The 26608-nt window shown below is 37.3% G+C and overlaps 1 protein-coding gene across 1 annotated transcript in view; it reads left to right on the forward strand.

Annotated features, from left to right (window-relative positions):
- The window catches only part of CNTN5 (contactin 5), a 790266-nt gene that overhangs the window by 562541 nt on the left and 201117 nt on the right, over window positions 1–26608 (forward strand). The window contains exon 9 of the mRNA XM_072402864.1: window positions 17502–17597. Coding sequence (XP_072258965.1) covers window positions 17502–17597 — 96 coding nt within the window. The remainder of the gene's footprint in view (window positions 1–17501; window positions 17598–26608) is intronic.

Here is a 26608-nt window from a genome sequence, read left to right on the forward strand (position 1 = left end):
ATAGCGGTGATCCCAAGTCACACTCAGGGTAGCTTTAACTTGAAAAAAAACCTTACTTACCAACCACTTACTAACCACTTACATTGTTCTATTGTCGTCCCCCATCGTCCTGCTGGTCCCTGCAGGTCCTGGGGACACGTCCTGCTCCTCCGATCTATAGTCGCACAATGCAGAGACGATCTCTGGGGTTTCCCGATGACGTTGGTGCATGCGTAGGAGCGGGCAGGCAGATCGGCGTGAAATTCAAATAATTTTGTACTGGATTCAATACAAAATAGCTGTATTGAGTCCAATACAGTCCAATACATTTTCATATATAAATAATATAATATATATATATATATATATATATATATTTGCTACTGTACAGGTATATTACATGTTTACCTGTTTTTTATTTTTTCTGTTTTTTTTCTGTTTTTTTATTTAAAGTTTATTAATACATTTATTAAATATTGGACATATTTCGGTGAGTTATGCCTAAGAATTATAGCCTACAATGTAAAATAAATTTCCATGCAAAAACAAATGTAACACTTTTTGCATGGAAATTTGGACGGAATTAGAATGCTAGGCATGTTAAAAGAAGTTTATAATGGCCGTGATCTGTAGCAGTCTCATATTTTCTTTTAAGTCTTTGATCATATTGTGGAGCACACCTGTAATCTGTGATAGCCTTCTATTGGATTAATTGTTCTAAATATTATGTGCATAGTGTTTATAGGGACCACGAAAACTCAATCTGCTTCCTGAAATAGGATGAAGACTATAATGTGAAGCTAACTGTTGGGTAATATATTCCATAAGGAACCAGATCTTACAAATTTCTTACTATAATCTTTTGGAGAAGGATGCCATAGCCAAGCAAATTATTATGAATTCTAGAGTAAGGGGGAAGAATAGACACCTTTGTTTCCCATACAGAGCTCAGTTACTGAATGATCCTTTAATATTATTATTCTTATTATTAATATTATTATTACAACCAGTATTTATATAGCGCTGACATATTAAGCAGCATTTTACAAGGTCTATTCTCATATCACAATATGCTTAAGCCTACCGTATTCAACTGTTGACTTATTGGGCCCGATTTATTAAAGCTCTCCAAGGCTGGAGAGGATACACTTTAATTAGTGAAGCTAGGTTATTGAAGCTAAGTAATTTGCTATTTGCTAGCAAATGTTTTGAATCTTGGACCAGATCCGTTCCAGGTTTGCTGGATCACCCAGCTTCATAGAAGAAAGTGTATCCTCTCCAGCCTTGAAGATTTACTAAATCAGGCCTGTTTGCATAAAGACTTCAGGATGCTCAAGAGAAACCACCAGCACGAGTTACTGGTACAAGAATGATACCTACAGTGCCTTCCATTCAGCAGTTAGTTTAGCTTAGTACTGTTTTCGTCTCTACGGGAAAAGAGGAGGAACACTGTTTCCAGTTAGATGGTTCCACCTGTCATTTATTTTCATAAAAGAATCTAGTAGACAGAAGAAAGAGAAAGAAAAGAGAAGTCACAGAAAGCCATCCTTTCATATTGAAGATGTGAAGCCTCAGCTAAGGATTCAATAGCTTAATGCTTCAGTACTGAAAATCGAACGTTTCCAGTATTACAGGGGTCAGTGCCTTCACAGTTGTAGGAGTAACTAGAAAAAGGAAAGTGTTTTCAGATGCATGCTGCTCTCGGCAGTCCATAGAAACACCACACAACGTGCCAATTAAGGATTTCTCATAAAGGATGTCTCATACACCCTTCTTTCCTGTTGTTGCAGCTATTGTTTTCCATGATTATTGTCACATATATATAATTATATAATTATAATGTATTGCAGAGAAGAGAATTATGAATAAGGAATTATATAGTCAGGTTTGCAAGTTTCAGAACCTATTTTTAAGGTTGAAAAACACAATCAAAAATCTACACACTGATAACCTCGTCACACACACAGCTCCAAGACTGTTCTTGAGCTGCCCTGACTCTCTGGAATGGTCTTCCTCATCCTATTCTGCTTTCTTCTACTTTTCACACAGTAAAAGAGCACTCAAAACCCATCTTTTCAAACTGACCTACTCGTTGTTTTTTGTCTCTTAAACCTCCACTACTTACCCACCTCCATATTCCCACTCCTATTGTGTGATATTACCTCTACCTTGTAGATTGTAAGCTCTTTTTGGGCATGGTTCTCTCATTATTTGTATCTGTCTGTTATTTGAAACCCCTATTTATTGTACAGTGGTGCGTAAAATGTTGATGCTATATAAATACTGTATGTTAATACTAATAGTAATAACAAAGGGTTGGCTGCATACTACTTTAGGTGCAAGCATCTAATGTAATTCTACTTTATAGAGTTCCCTATTACATTTTTCTAAAAGTGTTCAGAATTGTCTATATAGTAGAACTAAAAGATAGATTTAAAATCAGTCCAACTTCTCTATAGACGTTTATGGCTTTTTGGCCATGACCAGTTCCAGACTTTAAAGAATGAATGTATGTAATACAACTGGGGGGGGTCTATTTATAAGATTCTTGTTTCTAGGTTCGACCATGTTAAGCCCATTTTTTGTTCGGATTTCAGGGGAAATGAAATAATCTAAATGGCTGTAAACATGGGAGAATTGACAAATAATATATTAATGAATAGACCCCAGGGAGTATCAGGGCATCAGTTGTGTAATGTAAAATCATTATTGTACTTTCCAATTGACCCCATGACTTGTGTCATCATAACATTCCTGTATCATTTGTGTGCTTCAAAATACATTACAGAAATCAGGCGGGAATGTTTCCCTACTGGTTGAATGTGATTGACTTGGTGTTTCTGTTTGGGCAGCACTGTGCTTATTACATCCTGATCTTTTCCTATATTTTATATCTTCCTTTCTCTAAGGGGGTTGTAGAACTTTACTGCAATCTTTGCATGGCTTGTGGAAAAGAGGAGGCAATGGAATTAAAGGAAGTCCATGTTAAATATGATACATTGTGCCTTTTATCAATATTGTTGCAAAGCTTTCAGAATTATTGTCAACTTAAAATGTAGTTTTTATGGTGTCAGCATTTGGTAGTGAACTAGTTGTCTCTTGAACTCTTCAGGTTGGCTGGAAGTGGGTTGCCTGTCTGTTGGTCATTTTATTTAACGGACGCTGAATATTCCATTGTTTATAACTGTCTTTCACCAGTAAAATGGGATAAGTTGAATAATGTTTCATATGAAATATATATACAAAAATTGTGTTTTAGTGAAATACTTTATGGTGTGGTGTACGGTCTATGACTTTTTTCAACAAATAGTTTTGTGAGTTTTTAATGGATTGTATAATAAAACCATTATACTGCAAATTCTCAACACTAATCAGTGGAACACAACAGTAACATTTGTTCTTGAGTATTCCATAGACACAGGGGAGCTTACTCAGAACCTCTATTATATGGCTTATTCATTGACTTGGCTTTTCCATTGAGTTTAGGTGTGCCTAAATAAAAATTCAATTTTCCAGCATATTTGCTATCATGCTATACACTATGCAGTGCTCTTTAGCTAATAATTTTTGTGAATTTATAGCAAACGTTCTTACCTGGGGATTTTGCCAGTAGCAGCACTTCATGTTGCAGGCTGACAACACTAAGCCACTGCCTCGCAATTAGCAGCAGAGTCTGCACAGCAGGCTGACAATGGGAAGCAAAAGAACATATCTCTGTTCTAGAGAAAGGCATGCTTTTCTGAAATGTTATTATTATTTTTTATTATAAAGCCTCACACTCTTAGAAATATACTTCACCTCTCACACAAAGTAGTGTATTTTTATTCTTGTTAAACTTCTGTTGTTTTTTTTGCCAATTCCTATAGAAAGTTGCAGAGGATCTTATCATGGTCCTGCTTGGTAGCATGCTATGATCAAGTTATCTGCTATTACCTGAATTCTCCAAAAGGCTCCAAATGTTTCTGCATAATTTTATTGAAACCACTTTCCAGCAGATTTGATTCCAGATGGTAGCTGATTCAATCGTTTTTTCCCCAAGGTGTATTGAAAGTGCACAGTGATGATTGATCTCCTAGTCTGGGCTACTACCATACTTTTCTATTTATTCAAGAAGGTGAACAGTTATTTACAACTCTTGTTTGAACAACTAGTTCATTTTGTACATTTAGTAAGGGGACATTAGCGACAAGGATAATAATAATGTATAATCAGTTTATTAAGGGGCATTTTATTAACAATTGGAAATCCCTATCTCTGGGCAAATCTCTTTGTTTTCTACCTTGCAAAGCAGTACTGCCCAGGTTGTTTGGGTCCTATGGCCCTGATTTATGCAAGCTCTCCAAGGCTAGAGAGAATACACTTTCTTAAGTGAAGCTGGATGATCCATCAAACCTGGAATGGATTTCTTCAATGTCATTTGCTTTTTGCTAGCAAATGCTTTGAATTCTGGACCAGATCCATTCCAGGTTTGCTGGTTCACACAACTTCACTGAAGAAGGTGTATTCTCTCCACCCTTGGAGAACTTTAATAAATCAGGCCCTATGCCTCTTCTTTCCCTTTACACTGACATCACAGGCAATTGTTATAAATCCTAACAGGAACCCACCATTGGAAAGCTAATTGAAAGTGGTATGGCAAAACAATACCTGTTCACGGTAAGATGATCTAGAGAGTTTATTTAGATTAAAAGCTACAAAGTAAAAGATTAGGAGATAGAGCAAAGCAAAGCACACGTGTGGAGACCCAATGGCACACGATCAGATGGTCTGACTACTAGCCCTGAGTGAGGCCCATTTAGGCTGATATTCTGAACAGATGCCAAGTGGGGCTTCAAAATTATATATTGTTCCTGGCACATTAAATCAACATCTTAGAATTAACATGTCTGTATGGTAACACTGGATCGGAAGGCGAGTGCAGTGCTACCAGGCTTACCTTTTGGCACATATCCCTGAAGTTTCATTGGCCCTGATTTATGAAAGCTCTCTAAGGCTGGAGCGAATACACTTTTGGAAGTGAAGCTGGGTGGTCCAGAAAACATGGAATGGACTTTTAAAAATAATTTACTGTTTGCTAACAAATGTTTTGAATCCTGGACCAGATCCATTCCAGGTTTGATGGACCACCCAGCTTCACTGATGAAAGTGTATTCTTTCCAGCCTAAGAGAGCTGTCATAAATCAGGGTCATTGACTTCTGCTCAGGATTCTTCCCTGTATGGGCACTCAATGAATTTTTTCCCCATGGATAAACTTTTTAGATGCAATATTCTCTCTATGGCATAATTGTTCTTTTCTTAGCCTTTTTCAATAACAACACCTATTGTTCTCAATATACCCCTAAAGAAGCCGATAGGGGTCAGGCGAGAGATGTGATTGTTGTATAGATTATGGTTACAGATCCTATGAGTGTTAAATAGGACATGACCCAATGTTGATGTACACATAGCACTGTTATGTAAGTTTACAATTGTCAAGAATGTTTATGACTTTTAATACAACTTATTTTGCCAAATTAAAAAACCCTGCTTTCTATGCACTTCTTACCTAGTTTATTTTTTCATGTGGTTTTGGTTTGTTTGTTTCTGGTAGAATCATTTGGTCACGGTAATGTTAAGAGGGACACCATGATCTGGTGTTATCATTGGCAATATCGTACATGTTTTTTTTCTGTGATGCCTTGAGGTGGGGACCCTGCATGGCTTTGGCTTTCTTTATATTAATAAAGTATCACCTGAATTAATTAACACCTTTCACAATAAAGTGTGAATATTTTGTTTGAGGAGTGCTGCTGACTTCATATTTTTTTTACAAGGTATATGCAGGCACCATCTGTTGCTGTCATTGCAGGAACTCATCCTTTAAATGAAGGTTTCTAATCATAGGGGGTACAGACCTCACTGCACACTAGGATGCCTAACTTTTCAAGTGCCACATATCATCTGAGTCAAGATTAGAAGTGAATCAGCAATACAGAACAATGACACAACAGTCACACATTGTGTATTTGGGACAGAAAATGATGAGGAGTAGCAAATAACTTGAAGGAACTGGAATAGCAATACTAACCCAAAGAAAATATGTTATATGAATATATGTCACTAGTTATCTGTATCCAGATGATTGTCATCCTCATTCTCCATTTGCTTAAATGTGTTGGGCTGTGCAAAAAAGCAGTTGGAGCACCAAACCAACAGCTTGCCCAGCCACAAACCTGGTACTGTTTGGTACTGGCATCCATCTAACACATTAAGAATGCCTTAACACATTCTTTGTATTGTCACATTCTGATGTATCATCTGAAACAAAGGATCGCCATTGTGAGTAAACTGTGCTGGACAAACTACTCACAATGGCAGCTAATGTTTGCTTAAGTTTGCAGGCCTAATGAGAGACCCAAAAATATACTGATGTGATGAAACTGCTGTTGAAGTGATATCCTTTGTTTCCATCCAGAGGGTTTGGATTTTTATACCCCTTTCCCTTAGGCGTCCCTGGTTCCATGGCAGCACTTTAGTGCAATTAAGGCCTTGCTTGGATTTTTTTTTTATTCTATTGTATATGGCACTTTAAGGTGACTGTTATTCCCTTTTTTTCCCTTGAATAAGCAGGACCTGTGAAATGTGTTGGTACTTTTGTATTGACCCTATCATTTTTTTATAGGGGTCAGGAGAGGGACCCTGGTGGGGGGGATGCACTGGCCAGAGCTGCAGACCTTGTCCCCCCTGCAAATCCCTGGCTCAGGGAAATGGGCGGGCTGTGTTTCACGACACAATCCACCCACTCTCCTATCGCAGGCTCAGATCTGTGATGGTGGAGTGGGCGGAGTTATGACGTCACTACTGGGGGTTCCTCCCCTTTGATTGACAACCGGCATGCACGGTCAGAAGCCGGTATTTTTAGTGGTGGGGGGGACCAAAAAGTTTGGCGACCGCTGCTCTGGAGCACTCTTCTGACCGATTGGCCAATGCACTGTGGTGTCTCAAAGAGAGTAATATCTCCTCTCCTTTAAAAAAAAAAAAAAAGATGACCATTGCCCTACAGTTCAAGCAGTTTCTAGAAGGCAGCACTAATTTGATTTGATCACAGTCTTTAATAATTAGAGGGAATTGGGCTGTGTATGAAAAGCAACTTCTAGATAAAAAAGCTCAGAGTTTTTCCAAAATATCTTTGCAAATGGGACTAATCCTCCCTTTATGATGGCATGCATTACCTGCATTGCTTTTGTGTATTGGCTGGGTCACAAGGTGTATTTATCAGGTCCCGGTAGGGTTGAGATCAGGCAGATGTTTTGGTTGAGACATCTGCCCTTCTATGGATACCCCAAGAGATACTAAACAAATGTGTTGTTTAGTGGTCTGTGTAACCTAAAAAAATCTATAAAAGCAGTGTATGTTTGCAGACTTCTAATGTTAATTTAATGGTGTATATTTAATCACTAATATGGTTTACAGAAAAGATGAATTTTATGTTCTGCAAATTTAAAGAGCTAACAGTTGGGGCTGCAACATAAATAGCCAAAGTAATAAAAAGATATCATTGAAGCACTTAGAAAGAATACAATTCTAAAAGAAGTTTTTAGCACTTAAAATAAATACAAATGTTCTTATCGTGAGATGCAGCTAAAGCTTAAATTTTGGTTACATTAAAATTCAAGCTTGTCACACGTCACAATTTGAATATTTTCCAAGCATGTATAATTACTAGTTATTCCAGTTGTGGATTTGAATAAAAACAATATTTCAAAATGTGCTCGGCATCAGGGGGTAATGATGTGTGCTGAAAAATGTTTCCTGCTTTTTGGTTTGTTCAGTTATCCTGTTAAGGTTTTCCAGGAGAATTTCTGACAAGAAGAATGTTTTATGAATGGTTTTATTCTTGGAATAAAGGAAAATGGAGAAGAAATGTTACTTTCAGCAATGTTTAATGATGATGATGATGAAGCTATAGCACTGTCTATCATAATCTGTTACCTTTTTAATAAATAGAACAATATTGCCAGTGATGGCTGCTGGACATTTTTCAAGACAGGTTCTCCAATGGTGACAACAGTGGGCCATATATAGCAGCCTTTCTCAACCTTTTTACTGCTAAAGAACATTTTGAGGAAACATCGCTGAGGAATAATTTTCAGGTCTTAGGGAACCCTCAATAAAGTCATAACAGGTCATGAAAGAAATGCACCTTACATTAGTGGTCAGTGGAAAGAGTGCTCCCCCAACATAGGTGGTCAAAATGCCTCCCCTAGGGATAGAAAAGCTAAAAAGAGCATTCATATCACTCTGCTGACTCTACCAAGTGACACTGGCCACATTCTAAGAGATCACCATCGAATTGGAGGTCAAACAACCAAAGTTAAAGGAACCCCTAGCAGGCCCCTGATGAACCCTAGGGTTCCACAGAACCCAGGTTGAGAATTGCTGATTGTAGAAAGTGGGCTGAGTTGGCCACATGTCTCCAAAAGAAACCAGTTTGACAAGGAAAAAACACATGAGCACAATAATTGGACATTTAAAGCAGAACTAAACCTACTCCAAAAGAGATATCTTCAATTCATGCCTCTCGTAATAATTGTTATAGTTGCAGCTCCCACCCAATCTAATGCCCTGATTTGGTCTACAAACATCTCCCCCTCTTCATCTATATTATATGGAGGAGAGTTTTTTCAGTTCAGTACAAAGGAAGATACAAGCAGATCTGTATTTATGGTAAGATATATTTTCAGTAAATATACTTAGTCGGAGTACTTAGTTAGGAAAACTAACATAACCACCACATCTAAAGGCTGGCATCTCAAGTTCCTGCCTCAGCAGAGATAGGGGGCAAATCTCCCAAGCAGCCTTTTCTTTAAAGTGGACCCTTTCAATTAAAAGGTCCTTTCCTCACCTGACCTGCTCCCCCGAAATTTAAAAGAAAAGATTGTGCAAAATGATGGATCTTTGATGTCACCACTGTGGGTTGGCAGGACAAATATTGAGTTGTTAATACATATATTGGCAAGCCTTTCCATTGCGGAATATGGCCATGTAAATAAAATGTTTGAAGTTGATTTTGCAAATGACCTCACAGGGCCTGGATGAATGAGTTTTTAAAGTGATTTTTGCTACAATCTGAGAGGAAATGCAGCTTGGCTGGGGAAGAAGACCTAGGCTTGTGGTTGGGGGACATGCTGGGAAAAGCCTTGGGTGGAAAAAAATCTTGTTCATGGGTTTATTTAAAGTTCAAATGACTTAGCAGAGAAGTGCAGATCAAATCAATTGTTCAAAGTGAATACTGAGAAGTGAATCTATGCTCAACTTTGAATAGCTAGGCATCTGCAAAGTTTTATCTGACTAATCTCAGGGAACCATTAGTGTAAAATGCATGAACACAGCTCGTTGTAGGCTCACCTTTCAGCTTTCAGTGCTACACAATGAACCATTTCACCATCAAAATGCAGGTCTAAGAGTTGAATGACACACTGAAAAAATGTATTTTCTCTGTTGATATTTTATTTTAACAGTTTCTAAACAGGGAGGTTGACTTAGGCTGAATCAGATATGGCAATCCATGTAATGGGAAATGTACAAATCCCTATACTTAAAAATTCCTATACAATAAAAATACAACACAGACATAATAATATAGGAAAAAAGGAAACAATGCAGAAGCCCCCCCCCCCCATGAATTGGCCAGCATGTCTTTAGTTTGTCAAAATTGTCTCATTATCACCATGGTCCCACTGGGTACCAGTATGAGCAGTAGATGGTACTAGCCTGGTTTAAAAAAAATATTTGTGTAACCAAAAACATTGAATATAGGTCTTATTACTGATGGTGTTACTAACATGTCACTATACACCTTAAACTAATCTCTTTACTTTAATTACAAGTTTTGTAATGCCTATTTTTTTCTAAATGAAGATTTTATTTTTAAGTTTTCATATTCCTAGTTAAGAACCCCTGCACTAGAAATACACCTCATATTAACAAGTGATATTTTCCTGCTGTAAAGTGCCTTTACTACCCTAAAGAGACCATGTCAACAACTTAAAAACAATGCAAAATCAAGAATTTGATGTGGTTACCTGCAGACCCTTATTTTCCATAAAATAAACTTTTGATTGACTTGCAATGTGAACTTGCTCACAAATTTGCTTCAGAAGGCACAATTCCCTATACCACCCCTTCCTCGTGGTGCATCACAACCCTGTCATCTTATGGAAGCATCTAATTACTGGTTGCCAAACTATGTCAATTTTCCTCTCTGTTCCCTACAAACTATTTATGTAGCTGCCAAGGGATAAATAAAAGTCAAAACTATAGATTGCTAACATCACATTTAAGATGTCGGCACCCTGCAACATTCTTAGGGCTTTTTTGGATGCAGGCTTTTACAAGTACATAGCATGCCAAAAATACTTTATACACTCATGTAATTTTATGGGATGATTGTTGGTAAAACGAATGCTCTGGCGACACTGTACCTTTAACTATAACACTAGATATATGAAGTATGTTGTAAGGATAATTAACTATGATGACTTGACGTTCTGGGACTTCGCATTAAAGTACCACCAGCAGTGATGCCATCTGTATGAAACTTGTATGTTCTTTGTTTGCTTTTAGAGGTATTGCTTGGGTTCACAAATATGTGCTCAAAATCCAAAAATACCCCTTAAGTATATTAACTGTTTTTTGACCTTATTACTGTAGTTGTAGACACATCATATAACTGCCCCTTCCCACCTAGTTCCTTTATTTAAAATACATTTATACAATTTAGGAACATCAGTGATATATTTAACGTATCAAAAGATAGGAGTTAAAAACATAGGGTTTGATTTTACTACATGAATATAGGCTTTTTTCCTTCATCTACTCTGGTAAATGGGATGAAGCACCACTGACTTCAACCATCCATTCATATACAAGGAAATTATTTGTTCTTTCTTTCTAGATTTCCTTTGTATACTTTGCAAGTTTGAACCGTCCCTACATTCACTAGGATAAGTGAAATATCTCTAGCAAGGTTCACCTTGGTAATTGCACATCTTAGTATAGTTGCAAGAACAATGCTGGTAATTAGAACATTGAATTTACTGGAGCGTCTAATTAGTGTTGGTTAAACAACTCCACCTTTCTCCTCCCTACATAACATTTTATGTAGCTGCCATGGGATGAGTGAAGGAGAATGCTATAGAGCAGTGTTTCTTGATGATGAGGGAACCCTTGAAAAAATGTTTAGGGACATACCAGGGAAACCCTGGTATATTTACTATATGCACAACTCACAGTAGCATTAGCATGGTGATCACTAGGAAGAATGGCTGTTACACATTGGAATTTTAGATATTGGAAAGAATGTCACTCTTACAAGTATCAAGAAAGATCATTGCTGTCACTTAAGTTAACCTGTGAGGCACAAACTGCTCATTACTCAAGAATTGCCTAGCAACCTCTGGAGAAACTCTGGTTGAGAAACCCTGCTATTGAGTGTCATTGGGTACGGACATAACAGCTAAGGCTTTCTGAAACTCCAAGTTAACTTTTCTCAATTTTGTTACTCCTGAAGAACTTCTAAATTAATTTGTATGTCTCAGAGAACTCCTGCTAACCCAATATATTGGAAGTCAATTAGAATAAAGCCTCCTAAATTGGTAGCCAGGAGAAAGAATTTCCCCCGACCTTACAATGTTGGTTGGAATACAAACTTTATAAACAACTAAACATCAGTCATGCAGCTGGATCTGCCAAGTGGTGTTGGACCCTGAACTTTGCAAGCATCATCAAATGGGAGGTCATTCAGCCACGGTTAAAAGAACCTCAAGCAACCTTTGGAGGAACCATAATTGAGAATGGTTGTTCCAAGGTACACTTTTGCATGTACATAAAATTCCCAAAATACTTTAAATATTAATTTAAATTATTGGGAAATCAGTTGTTAAAACAAATCCTTTGTTTACTGAGTTCTTTTTAACTATAACACTAGAGCTATACTTTGTTGTAAGAATGATTAGCTGCCATGGCTATCCATTCTTTGACTTAGTGTTCAAGTACCACCAATGGCAAAGCCATCTGTAGGAAACTTGTACGTTCCTTCTATGCTTATGTAGGTATTGTTTTGGGTTCACTTATTTGGGCTCAGAATCCAAAAATAACCCATCAGTAGGTTAACTATCTTGTGACAACAACAATGTAGTAGAGCAGGGGTGCCAAACTCAAATACACAGCTGCAGTTCATATTTAGGATTCATTTGGGGGGCCAAATAAAAGAATGTTTCGGGCCAGAGTTTGACACCCCTGTAGTAGAGTGTATGGTTTCTTGTATCACATGCTGGATTCAAAGCCAAGGACCCTACAAAGCTGAAATCAAAGCTATATTAAATGAGGGGGAATGAGAAATAAATATTTTATACAATAGATTACCTTTTTTATTCACCAGGTGAAGACCACTATCACATTTTAATTTCACTGTCCTCTGTTTTGTAAAGAAAACAGTAGCTATTTACATCTTCAGATATAAAATAAGCCTCTATCCAACAATTACATAGCACTTGGTAAGCTGCTTTTCTTTTGGCAAATTAGGGCACCAGATAGCAATGATTTAATAAATTTGCAATTTGTTCAATTAGAAACATGATGTGTGGTTTAGCACACATAATATTATGTAGGATTAGGCTGTGTTATACAAGTGAGTGGGAGGTAAAGAAGATTAGCATGTAAAGTTAGAATATGGTGGAGTCATCCTGTGCCCTAGGAATATTCTGATATCAGGTCATTAGGTTCACGCCTCCTGTGGAGATTAATCAGGCAAGGGATTAAAAATTGTACCAATGAGTCATGAATTCAATGTTCTGATTAACAGCATTGTTCTTGCAGCCATAACTCAATGTACCGGTGTTTTAATTCCTACCTTATCTTATTAAAACATGGATAGGTAAGACAAGAAGACGATAGTTTACATGAATTACAAATGTTCTTAATTTTAATGAAGGTCTTCTAATCAAAGGCGCTGGATGGGGGCTCTGCATGTGATCAAACAGGTAGATTATAAGATTATAAATTTATATAAAATTTACAGAAGAAATTATAAATGTGCCTTATTTAAAGCCAAATTCTAAGCAGCTAAATGCACATATGAAACACATATTTCATCGCTTTTTTAGAAGGAATGGCTAAAAAAAGGAAAACTAATAGAACCACAACATGTAGACGCAGATATCAACACTGTATGGCCAGATTTAAAAAGTTCACACATGCCATATGGTCCAGAGGTGGTCCAGTGAAATATTGGCACATGTGACCTTATACACCACACCATTTTCTTCCCTCCTGAGCTACATTATTTATTCCAAATTCCAAAGATTCTCAATATGGTTAACATCTGGACTTTGTGGTGTCCAATCAATGTAGGAAAATAATATCTCATGTTCCCTGAACCACTCTTTTACATGTCATGAGCTCTGGCATTGTCATCTTGGAATATGTCCATGCCATCATGGAAGAATAATATTTATTGATAGAAAAACTGGTTATTTGGTATATTTAGGGAGTCAGCTGACTTCATGTTGGACACATGTGCTGAACTTAGACCTGAAGAATAGAAGCAACCCCAGAATACAACACCAATACAATGCCACCACAAAATTGGGGATTTTCTTTTCAGGTCAAGCAGTTTACAACAGTGTGTCTGTTGGGTTTAGATGCACTTAAGGCATGCTTGTTTTTACTCAAATTTACAACTTTGCATTAAAGGGCCACATTACTATACATTTACTAATTTTTGCATGAGTTTTAGGGTGCTAATATACTTTTTGAAGATTATTGTATTTTTATCGGTGCTTTTTAATGGGAAAATGTGTGGCCAATATATAGGAGACAGCCACTTCTATGTCTCTATCATTTATAGCCACAGGCCTACTGTACATAATATTAAATTCAGCCCTAGGCATACAACCTGGTACAACGTATTTTCATTCTGAGGGAGGTCTTCCTTTACAATACATCAATATCGCTTTCCTGCAGATTTTATTAATGGTTTTCACCTCTCCCTCAACCTAAAACAGAAAGTTCCTTTATACCTCCTCAAAAACTGCTTTTAAAGCAATTTGAGTAGGAATATGCTGTAAATAAACTAATGTGGACAAGATTTATATTTATAGTCCTGTAACTACTATATTTTCCTTGTCATTTATGTGTGAAGAGACAGTTCCGAAATTACAGTGTAGCTTTGATGTTTAAAATGCTGGTGGTATTCTCCCAGGAAAACACATTCATTGTATTCCTGGCTAAAAATATTTATGTATACAATGTACCTTTTATGTATACATATGCAGAATCACATTACACCTTTTCCATTTTAATGCAAGTTGATATTCGTTTTGCTTAAAACTGTATTTCTTACTTTTTATATGGTGAGTGTCTATTTGCATGGTATAGAAGGTCAAAGAACATTTACTGGGTAGAGGCAACCCCTTTATAGTGTTTGGGCTACCAATTTACTGCATCACCATGGGAGGTGTGTTGTATTAATGTATTGGGATGCCATTTAAAGGAGAACTAAACTGGTTGGTAAACGGCGAGTAGGGATGAGCGAGAATGCCTCTGGCATTCTCGCGAAAATTTCCTTAAAGTTCCGATGGGTCCACGAAATTTCAGATCAGAAATCCAGGAAATCACTATGGGAGGATTACCGCGGCTCCATTCTAAATGCAGCTGCTCAGAAATGTACTCCTCAGAGTGAGTCATGCGGCTTGCGTTTATGAATAAACGCGGCTGTGGGAAAAATCAGAGGATTTTTCCTGCAGCTGCATTTATTCATGAGCAGCCAGGGAGACTCACACTGTGTTCCTGGATAGAGAAATTCTATCCAGGAACACATACTACAGGGCTGCAACAGCAATCAGGGGAGCGGATCTGTTAGCTCTGCTCCCCTGATTAGTCTTGCAGGTCCCAAAAATTCGGTCTCGCTGGCCAAATGTACGAAGGCCGTTCTCGCCTACATGTTTGGTATGCGAGAACAGGCCAATTCGCCGCTAGACCGAATTTAATAAATTCGCTTGCTCATTTCTAATAGTGAGCTTCTGCCATAAAAAGCATAAGGATCATACTTGCCGATTTATAGCACAGACCTACCTGTGTGCAGCAGCCCTGCAGCTATTGCAGGTCCAGGACCTGTCAATGCTGCATTCTCAGAAGGTGCCTTTACTGTGCCAGGTCCATGGTGGACTTCCATGAAGATGGACAATCTGCTATTGGATGGCCACTGATTATGTAAATCTTACACGCGTACAGAAATTACTTTGTTCCAAGCGGCTAGCGGTGCCACATACAGAACAAAACTCTACACTGCATGGCATCTTTGCCACACAGTGGAGAGCCTAAACAAAAAAACATTGCATGTCTCTTTTGTCATCCAGCACTACCTCCTGCGGTAACCATGTATTACTACAGTGCGAGCAAGCCATTGATACTAGGGACCAGCAAATCAAACATGTATGTATTTTCATGGGGAATGGTGCAGCAGTCAAAAAGCATCTTTGTTTTTCAACTAAAGCTTAAAGTATAGTCTGGAAAATGGGGTTTTAAAGCTAACTGGAGTTTTACATTTACATTTGTTGAAATGTAGTCTCACCGGTCCTCATTCTGTCCACCCTCACCAGTGAAGACAGTACCTTGTTTGGAGGCTTACTTTAACTAGCTTTACTTTATCTTTCCTGTTTAGAAAAATTACATTTCTTTTAAATGTTTCCACCTGGGGGACGTTCCAATAAGCCCTCCTGATCCCTAATCCCTGGCAATTTCATTGGAAATGCCATGTATATTTGCAATTAACTTTAAAATTTGGTGTTCAAAATATGTGAAAATGCAGCAAAAACTATACTTTTCTCCAAATATTTCACTTGCTACAATCTCTGCAAAACAAATTCAGCCTTGCAATAGAAATGGACCTGATGTCTGGTCTAATATATATATTTTAGCACATTTTGTTCTATAAAAGTATTGATTTACGTAACTCTTCTAATCTTTAATGCAGTCTTTTGATTAATCCAATCTTGCAAGACTTCAATAAAGTCTTTTCATACAAGATATCACACATCTGCGTGAACAATCAGAAAATGATACAAGAAAAAAAAACTATTTTGTTTCTATAGGTTCTCACCCCTAACAATATCTAAGTCTTTGTTTTTCTACGCACCTTAATTCATTTCCTTATCATTAAATATTAGCCTTGAAGCTCCAGGATTCTGATAAGAATTTCTAAACCATGAGCTGCAGATTATACTGTTTAATCTCATTACATGAGTGTTATCTATTTTTCCCAAAAATGATAACTTTCAATGACACAGATAACTGATAGGAAAATATATAAGTATATATGATGATATTAAAAAATTGTAACTGTACTGATAGATAGGAAGTCCTAACTATTGTTTTGTAGCTTTGGTGTGTTGATTCATTTCTTACCAGAATACTCTTGTATAATGCAGCTGGTGGATTTTTATTTATTTTAGAGGTTTTCTAAAAGTGCTCTAATGTCTAGTTTGACTGGATGTGATTGACCTTGATCCGGCATCTCTGGAATTTTCCATCAGTGCTGGTGTGACTGTTTCAACCTATATGGGTCTATTGAACCTTCTTTTGCCCCAAGTCCTATATTCATCTCTATTTGATCCAAAACGACATCACTAACCATATTTTTTTAAACCAGACCCACAGTACTTTGTTCACGATCCTTTTGTTCCTTTAGAGAACATCAGAGCATCAAATTCCTTTGGCTTGATTGGGATTTTCCCATGTGACATATAAATCTGGCCTCTTGGACTTGGCCTCTGGACTAGAGACAAATTGGTATATAGGCTTCTGTCAATGGGCAATTGGTAATGTTAGAACTGCTTCCCTCTCCATACAAGTCCATATCATTGTGAAAGTACCTTTCACAAGTAAAGGAGGTTGATGTAGCTTTGAAAGAAGTCATATTCAAGTCCAAAGGGGGTGATCTACAGGTTAAATAAAGTTTATATGATCTCAAAAACATCACAAACAGATCTCAAATGCAAGCAAAATGAATTTAAAAGCAAGCTGCTTTTACCCATCTACATCCAAATGTATCTTACCCCACAACCACATACATTTTACCCCAAAACCTGTTGACAAACATCCTAAGTCTGGCAGAACAAGCTTAGGAAGGGCTTCAGTACATATAAATGGACCAAAAGTTCACTTTCACATTATATTGCTTTTTTTGAAATGTATAAAAAAACCTAATTCAAGAAGTAAAAAAATGTAGGAATTAAACTGGGATCATTATGATTGAAACCAAGAAATCAAACCAAAACGTACATAGATTGCAGTTTACCAGTCAGATGTGGTGGCCTCATTGGGGGAAATTCATTGTTAGGATTTATATTACTCTAAGAAACACCAGATTTCCCATTATAGATGATCCATCAGAAGATGTGTGGTTTACTTGTTACAGACTGATGTATGTACTATTTTTCTTTACAAAATATACATTATATACATACTTTTCTGCTTACAGATCTTGGGAATTTCAGTGGTCGTGTAAGAAGTGCAGTCTCGGTAAGAGAAGGGCAAGGAGTGGTTCTTATGTGCTCACCACCACATCATTCACCAGGTAACTTCAACTTTGTACTTTATTTTGGAGTTTTATAATTATTCTGATTAATTGATTTTAAATATTATGATGCCAAGTTACTGTATCTCTATAAGCAGAAATATGTAACTGCACTGTACATTATGGGCAGCCCTATCATAAAATAGGCTGCTGTGTCTTTAAATCAATGGGTTGCTGTGTTTTAAAAATATTAGGGTAATCATATTTCTTATATATATATATATATATATATTTATTATATATATATATATATTTCTGGGTTCCTACACAGATTTGGTCTATATTTGGGAGCAAAGGTCCAAGATAATTGTGCAATTTAGGAAATATTTTCAAAGGCCTCTTTGGTATCTGTGATTGATGTGTATTGGGAAAAGTGTGGGCCTTACAAGTCATTCCTCAAATCTAAACCAATCTAGATTTTTAGTAGAGGATCTAGTGTGATCAGGACAATTGGCTGAATCTAAAAAGAGTAGTATTTCCTGGAACAGAGGATGCTGTGCAGCAGATTGGCTGCTGAGAAGAGTGAGACCCAAACTATAGACCCAGTGATATCATGGAGAACATTGTGGCAGAGATTGTCATTGAAGATCTCGGCTGAGTTAGGCCCTAGGACTGTGCATTCAACAATGGCCTGAACAACCATTGAAGACAGTGCCATTAGGGCTGTGGCAGGTAGCCCCCTGTTGAGTGGGTAAAGTCAGAGATCAGCTAAAGAGAGAAAAACTCTTTTAGGTCTGCTTAATACATTGCAAGCATTTGAGCAAACACTATTACATATTTCACATATTTATTATAGAGCTATCACATACTATTTTCCTATGAGCTCCTGAAGTTCTTCAGATTGATTAGTTCTACAAGGTGAATGAAGTCAGACAGAGCTTATCGGCCAGTGTAGGAAATCAGCTTTTTTGTAGTGTTAATTCATCTGTCTAGTACAGGCAAGGCAGGAGAAGCTTCTCCTGAGACTCTGGGGAGTTAGATTAGTAGATGTATATAATGTAGTCAGAAGTGTTTTATAAAAGCAGGTAGTTCTACTGGCAGAAAACTGGCGGTATATAAACACCTCTAGAAGTACATTTTGTTTGGGAATTAATTGATATGCCAGGTATTATTGAAGCATTCTTTAAAAATTACAGCTCGAAATTAAGGTGCACTTTGAAAGTTGACTTTTCAGCAGTTTTACTATACATTCCTGGAGTGTAACTATATATACAGAAACATTATAATTTTTCAAAAAAATTGTGACTTTGCCTAGGCTTAAATAATTACATTTGTTTATTATCCACAAGGACCACATGTTGGGTGCTACATCCAAACTCTCTCCATCATACCTTTATCACCAATAAATGGACATTAGGGGCAACTCTTATCAAATCACATCATTCATTGTTTAGCTAACTTATTCAATCATCAAATAGAAATATTCTGTTCATATTATATGGGTATACATGTAGTACACATCCAGTCCCACACAGCCCAGAAAAACTTCTCTATTTATATAAAGATAGATATAGTAGATTCCTAAACAATCTCCAACCAAGCACCTGATTTATGAATTTTTTTCACTCTGTATTGGATGCTCAAGATAGAATCCTCTTTCATTATAAAATTCCAGAATCTCTACATCCTGGGCTGTTTGTGGATACCAACAATGTCAATGTGGATAGATAATGTCATCAGTTTGCTGGAGGCAGGATGAAGCATTTCCACAGTTTCCTCTCAATGACTCATCAGACTACAATATTGCAACTTTGTAAAATGTTGTAAATCTGTAACAGAAGGCTGTGTTGGATATTTCAAAAAACAGCCACAGGCACTAAAATGTGTTTGATCATCTTTAGACCAACAGAGAATAGTCCAAGTCCTTAGCCCAAAAGAGAAGTGCTGACCCTGGGTAAAGCCTGAACACAGTTTAGGACCTCCTAGATAGAAAAGCAAATAAAAGCATAAAAGTATTCAGAGGGGGAGTACTATGATCACTTGTATTGTTACAAATACCTGTAAATGTTACACTTATGGAGTAATTGGGCATATGCATGCACTAAAATATATATATATATATTTACTAGTTCCACTTCCAGTGCAAATGCAACTTACCTGCTGAGTGGCTTTCATTTTCCCCTAATAATATAAATTGCTGCTACTATGTTACTTAATCCATATATCTCAGTCTCTGGTAACATCATTGCCCATATTTGAACTAAAAATATAAATAGTTTCCAGAAGAGCGATTGAAACTGGCCTTTGCTGCCTTAGTGATGCTTGATCCTGTTTAAACATGAACAGAATAAATGAAAAAAATGCCGCATACTTTCTGCTCAATATTACCTGTCATATATAGCACTATCAAAGCAGGGCAACCAGGCTTCAAAAATTATGCTTTAATGGAATATAATATAGTCAAGACCAGGATTCAAACCAAGGCGTAAAAAATGGAGAGGTTGAGGAGGTAATTGAGATAAAGGAACTGGCGAACAGCAGAACAATATTGTACTTGAATATAAAGCAAGCAGAACCTACTGTAGGATATGAGATGATGATCTTCTACTATTGAAAATGTATGCATTTTATACATAGTAATTCTTTTAGCATGTATTGTTTTTAGGATATATGTGAAAATGTGAATGTCAACTGTGCTGCATAATGCAGAGGATTCCTTCCTTTAACTAAAATATTGGGCATTTCCTGGTGATTTGGCTTAGTTGGCTTTTAGAAATCCTGTACTTTCTGTAGAGAGCAGGCCAATATGAGAGGCTATACAGACGTACCCACAATAAGGTCTACTATACTTTTTTAGACTATTGGCCTAATTCTGGAGGTTTAGTTCTCATGGGCAAAATTAGAACTACTAAAAGTCATGTAGAAAGCTAAAGCTAAATTCAGGTAGCTTGGCTCAGGTGGCCACACTTAGGAGTACTATACTTTCTTTACTATTCTTTAATTTTAGAGATAACACACCCAGGGGTGTATGCCAGGTCTCCGAATTCTCATAAAAATCAGTTTGCCAAAGATGTCTGCTAGGATGTGAGGATAGCGGTAGAGATCTGTCAACTAAGGAAGCCTTTTAATATCCGGAGGCATCCATAGAGTTCTGTATGTCTAGTTATCTGCTGTAATCTGAGAACAGACGTTCATCAGCCAAGGTTGTCTTATTAAATCTAACAATGAACATAGCGGTCTGCTAGTCAATAGTGTCTCCTATGGCCTCCTATGGAGGTGATCCATAAAGATCCAGAACCAAAGATGTCTGCTAAGGCACGAGGGTATCAATGTAGAACAATTTAGCCAAGGGGTGTTTAAGAGGGTCTGAGGATATGTTTAGGTATGGTCTAAATCAGGGGTTCCTTGAGCAATGAGCAGTGTGTGTTCAGGTCAGTTTGAGTGATCTTTTTGGCTATCTGTACAGATTACATTCTTTACATTGGCCGCTAATGTAAGAGACATCCTTCCTAATGCCCACCATACTAAAATGCTGTGAGCAGTGGATATTGTAATTATAGTATGGGTTCCCTGAAGATCCTAAGTTGTTTTAAGGGTTCCGCCATGTAAAAAAGGTTGAGAAAATGTAGTCTGGGTAGGATTGTTGGGTTGTTGCAATTGTAAATCTACCAGTTTTATGTTAGAATTTAATACATGACAACCTATTTATTTAAACAAATCTATCTTCGGTTTTGCCATATTTAAGTGCAAAAAAAACGACTTGCTTAGTGCCATGTTGGAACAAGATACCGTGCAACCTTGGAATCTCTTTAGAAGTATAACACACTTTGCAAACGTCTCATTAAAGGCTAAACTCCCGCTGCAAAGGTGAAGATTAAATACAATCCAATCCAATGCTGAAGATTAAATACAACAGATATTCTAAATTTTGATGTCAAGCTCCATGTTCTGGGAAAGAGCCAGTTACAGCAGTAGGTGATTCTGGGAAATCTGCCCTACGATTTTAGAAATGTTTCCATGAACACAGATAATTTTAAATGTTTTTTTTCCTTTTTCTGTTTATAGAAAATGTTGCACATAGATTGAAATGGAAAAGTAATAATAGCATTATATTGCAAAATAGCTCATGTCTCAAATATATTTATCAATTTGTAACTCAACTGGCATTTCCCTCTGACAGTCATTCTTCATTACACCAATCATTTACTTGACAAATAATAATTTTGCATACAGTCATTTATTTAGACCTGTACATTGCTCTGAACAAATCTTAAAAAAACAAATAAAAATAAAAACCACACAATATTTGAGCTACAATTTCAAGTTGAAACACTAATGAAAAATGAATTGTTTTGCATTCACAGCAAACACACTGCAGACTCAAACAAATAACTTTTTTTTCTATTTAGAATCCAAAATGTTCCGACTAGTGGAGAAAGAAAAGTGTTATAAAAGAAAATCTCCTCACAACAAAAGGAGCCAATGCATTATTTATGAGAATTTAGATTAAACAAATTAGGTTTGCTTGAAATTAAACTCAATTTGGGTAAAACAGCATACAGCATTTGTTGTTTTATCTTTTCCGAATTGGAATTTGTGGATTTAGGAGAAAGTAGCAGATGCTTTAATAGTTGAATTAAATTGTGAGCTCATCTCCAGGCTGACACAGACAGGAATGTAGTTTTTTAATGTGTTGTGTTCAGACTGAAGGGAGCTAATGCAGAGCAATGAAACATTGAAGGGAGTAAGCATTAAAGGAGAGATATCATCAAGTGAAATAATGTGTACAAGTCTAATATTGCCAAGACAATGTAAGCCAGAAAATGCAAAATTGAAAGCCAATATCGGCCATTATGTAAAAAATATTTTGTGATGAAAAGAGAGTTAGAAGAATTTTTTATTGTTGTTTGTAGATATTTTATTTTACCAAAATTAATTCAACGAATATGGTCTAGTTATGAGAGACATGTTTTCTTACTGGAATCTAGATGTTTTCGGTGCATTTTTCAAGATATGTACAGTAATTCACTTTTCCCTGGTGCAGAATCTTTTAAAAAAAGACCAGTGATGGTTACTATCCTTGGGTAGGATGACTGGTCTTGTAAAGTTTTATATAGACAGCCCATTAGTGTAGTCTTCCTCAATCTTTTTAACATAAAGGAACACTTGAGACACCTTTTAGTTATTTAGGGAACCCCTGCTATAATTACTACTTCCACAACTTACAGTATATTGTGTGGTGGTCAATAGGAATAATGACTCTTACATTGCGGGCCATTGAGAAGAATGCCACCCTTACAGATAGCCAAATAGACTATTGGTGTAAGTTAATCTGACCTGAGAGGCACAAACTGCTAGTTGTTCATGGAACTCCTAATAACCTCTGGTGGGTCCCCAGGGTTCCACAGAACCCTGGTTGAGAAACACCACAGTAGTAGATGGTCCTTATGGGCTTTCTACAGTTCTGCTATGTACCACATGGTGATGATGACACCACTTCTTTTATATTATAATAGATGAGTTTACAAAGTGAATGTAGTTCCTTTGTGGCTAAGTGGAAATACATTTAAAATAAGTTTTTGTGCTCCAAGTTCAGCTTTAGATTTACCCCCCTGGTGGTATTCCCGAGTGTGGCTCTGGTTGAAATTGGTAACCCCGAGCCACACTCGGGTTGAAATTGAGGACTTACCTGGTTTTCACCAGCCTGCGGTGTCCTCCAATGATGCCAGCCTGGCATCCAGGTCCACTTGGTGGTGCCCAGCCACCATCGGTGTCCCATTGGAGATGCCCAACATCTGCCTCCTCTATCCTTGCATCCGGGTGTGTGATCGTTGGAGACACGAGGCTAGGGGATGCAGCTGCTGGACGGGTATGCGACGCGTGTGCGGGCACCGATTTGACATGTAAAAATATTCAAATAATCTTACTGCCAGGGAGGATAAACAAATCAAGACAGCACACCTTTAGTGCAAGAAAACATAGACGAATTAAAAAACAAAAAATGAAAACTAACAGGAATTGGTTTAAAATCTAAACCCAGTTAAATACTCGTATTACCTTTTATTTATATTACTATGAGATATGTTTATAAAGCAGCAAGTCTGACATTCAATGAATAATTCCCTGGTGGAAAATCTTCCAGACCCATCTCTTTTCAAAACCAGGGTCAGATTCTTCACTAAGGAATGTTTCTGTAAATCTCAGATTCACTGCTTTAGAAATAGACCCCTATGAGTCATTTTTTTTTATTTCATTAAAAGGTATATAGACATAATATTCTAGTTATTTATCACTATCATTTTTTATTGCTGTATGCTCACTGAGTAGATCCACCCACACTTTTTATTCTAGTGACTACTACCACTAAGACAAAAAGTCATAGGAAATCCAAAAATGTTACGGTTGTCACTAAAAAAGTTAAGGTAAATTTTCAAATGGGACACCTAACGACAACTGTCTAACATGGGGTTTCCTCTTAGCTGCTGTTTCATCTCCAGGAAAGGCAAATCTCACTTCATAGAACACACCAAAATATACACCAAAACATGCAAGTATTCTCACTTCTCTATCTAAAACTAATAAAATGTTTTGTCTATATAAACACTTTAAATCTGCAGCTTAACCTAAACCTAATAATTCTTCCCAATATTAATTATAGATTAAATGAATACTTGGTGACATTGTTTGATATTCCTTCTTTAAACAGTTAAGAAAATCAAAGAATGAGCCTTGAACATTCTAGGCACCCTTACAGACCAAAAGGCAAGGAAAGTTGGACCAGCCTTCAGATTTCTCTCCTACGGGCAATATTTATTTATCAGAACATTCTAGCCTTTAAGGCTGCTGTGTTGCTTGGGTAGATATTTTAATCTCTTGTTTTGTATTAGAAGGAAAGGTTTATTTTTAAAGTCAAGTGAGTAGACGACACCATGTAGGGCTAAACATTTCACAGAGAATAGTAAAATATTTGTCTTCAGCGCATGAAAGTGTCCGCCAGCTAAATGTACTCTACTTTCCTTTATGTACTTATCCTTTAATTGCTCTGGTCAGCTGTTTTTTTGTTACATCCCTGCTTGCCTGTGGCTTTCAGTTCAGGTTTCCTATTGATCCAGCTCCATATGTGAGCACTATACCCTCTGTCATGTTCTGTCTATGTCAACGGCTCAGCATCACGTCCAGTTGTAGAACACACAGCAGCTGCTAAAAATCCAACATGATTCAATCATTGACTGCTCTTGGAGAAAACCAGTTTGATCATGGTCTTGGCTTATATTCGGCATCATGCTTAGAGATGAGATTTTAAGCTGTATTGGTTTGGAAGGCATTTAAAAGTAATTGTGATAAAAACTCTGCCACAATGGTATTAGGAGAACTCCAGTATCATAATGATATAGGACAGAATGTTGTGACCATTTAGGGATCCAATAATTGCCTACCTTCTGTAGCAACGTGTCAGTCAAGGTAAGTTATGTTCCAATACAAGCAGACACTAGGATGGATATAACTAGTAATTGGCCACTCATTAACCTCTGAGTTGAGTTAAATTGCACCTCGGCATCTCACAATGACAAAAGGTTTTACATTATACAACTGTTGAGCATTATGGCAGCTGCAGGGGGAAGTTATTGATTGTTCAGTTTGTCTGTTCTGTGTTGCTTTTGCAATTTAAAAATTCTGACAAACTGGTTGTTAGCCCCAATGGAATCTAAAACCTTTCCTTCTTTCCTCCGTTTAGCCAATCTGCTTTTTGCTCTGGCCAATTTTTAATCTGTTATTTACAATAAATGCCACCAAATGCTCAATGGCATGCATGACATTCTAAATTTGAAAGGAAATAGATGTGACATGCACAGAAAGCTGAAAAGACTATTGCACCTCCAAGCAAGAATACAAATAAGGTTTTCTGTGAATTACTGTACAAAGTAGAGTGATGTATCATGGTAATTTTCACACTTACCTCACCCTCACTAAAGACCTCTCTCATTCACATGGCCCATGACCCCAGGCGCACCAGCATCGTCCCTTCTGCCAGCAAATCAGGAGATAAAGTCTTAATAGTTCTTGGCTTTTTTTCTGTCTTAGACACAGCACTCATTATCCATGCAATATGTCTCCACTACTGCTAGGCCTCTAGCTCTGCTGAGCATTTCTCATTCACCTGTTGGTAAATTGAGTGTTTTCTAGTCAAGCTGCTGTGCTAACCCCCTGTCACCCAGTCTGTTGTTTCCCTGTCTATTCCCCTGCCCTCTTCCAGTGTTCCCCTGTGTCTTCAGTGACCCCTGTGTAGCCCAATCCTACTGTTTCTTACTGTATCTACTGTGTTCCCCTGTGTCTTTAATGACCCCCATGTCACCGGTGTCCCTTTTCTGGATTCTGGTTCCTGAGCCCTGGCTGTGTTCCTCACCTCTCTTGTTTGCCTGTTGACGCAAATAGTGCCAACGATGCAACACATTGTTCTGCCCACCCTGGTGTGCCCAAGGACCACAAGCTGGTGGCAGCCTGCACCAAAACATCCTCACCCCTAGAAGCTCTGGAGAAGACCAGGCTGCTGCTTGGACTTTGCACATTGGCCCTTCTTGGGGCTCACACCACCACTGTGCAAGCCATAGCATACCTAGAGACTCTGTCTTCCCAAGTCTGACATTACCCATTGAATAATGCTGATAGTTTAAGTGGTATTATTTATTGCCAAACCTAAGACAATAATGGTTTAAGCTTTCATGATGCCATTGGACCCCTTTCTAATGTGGATCACTAGGCAAACATTTTTACCCCACCTTTTCCTCCTTCTTACCCTTCTATTCTCTAGGGGTTTTGTTTTCTCAATAATTTTGTTACCTTCTACTATAAATTGTCATTGTAGAAAGGAAAATAAAGAACCTAGTAATTTGATTGAATTTTGGTTATTTAAAAGTATATAAAAAAAGTATTTAAACGTGAATTTGAGCACAAAAAAAATCTATTTTCTGTGTACCAGTTGCCTTAAAAAGTTAAATATAACCTTGTACAAATAGCAGTGACCTCATATTTGCCTGCTCAAAGTCCAGAGCTGTGAAAAGGTCCTAATAGGT

This window comes from Pyxicephalus adspersus, chromosome 1 (genome assembly GCF_032062135.1).
Source record: "Pyxicephalus adspersus chromosome 1, UCB_Pads_2.0, whole genome shotgun sequence".
In the NCBI taxonomy this organism is placed as follows: domain Eukaryota; kingdom Metazoa; phylum Chordata; class Amphibia; order Anura; family Pyxicephalidae; genus Pyxicephalus; species Pyxicephalus adspersus.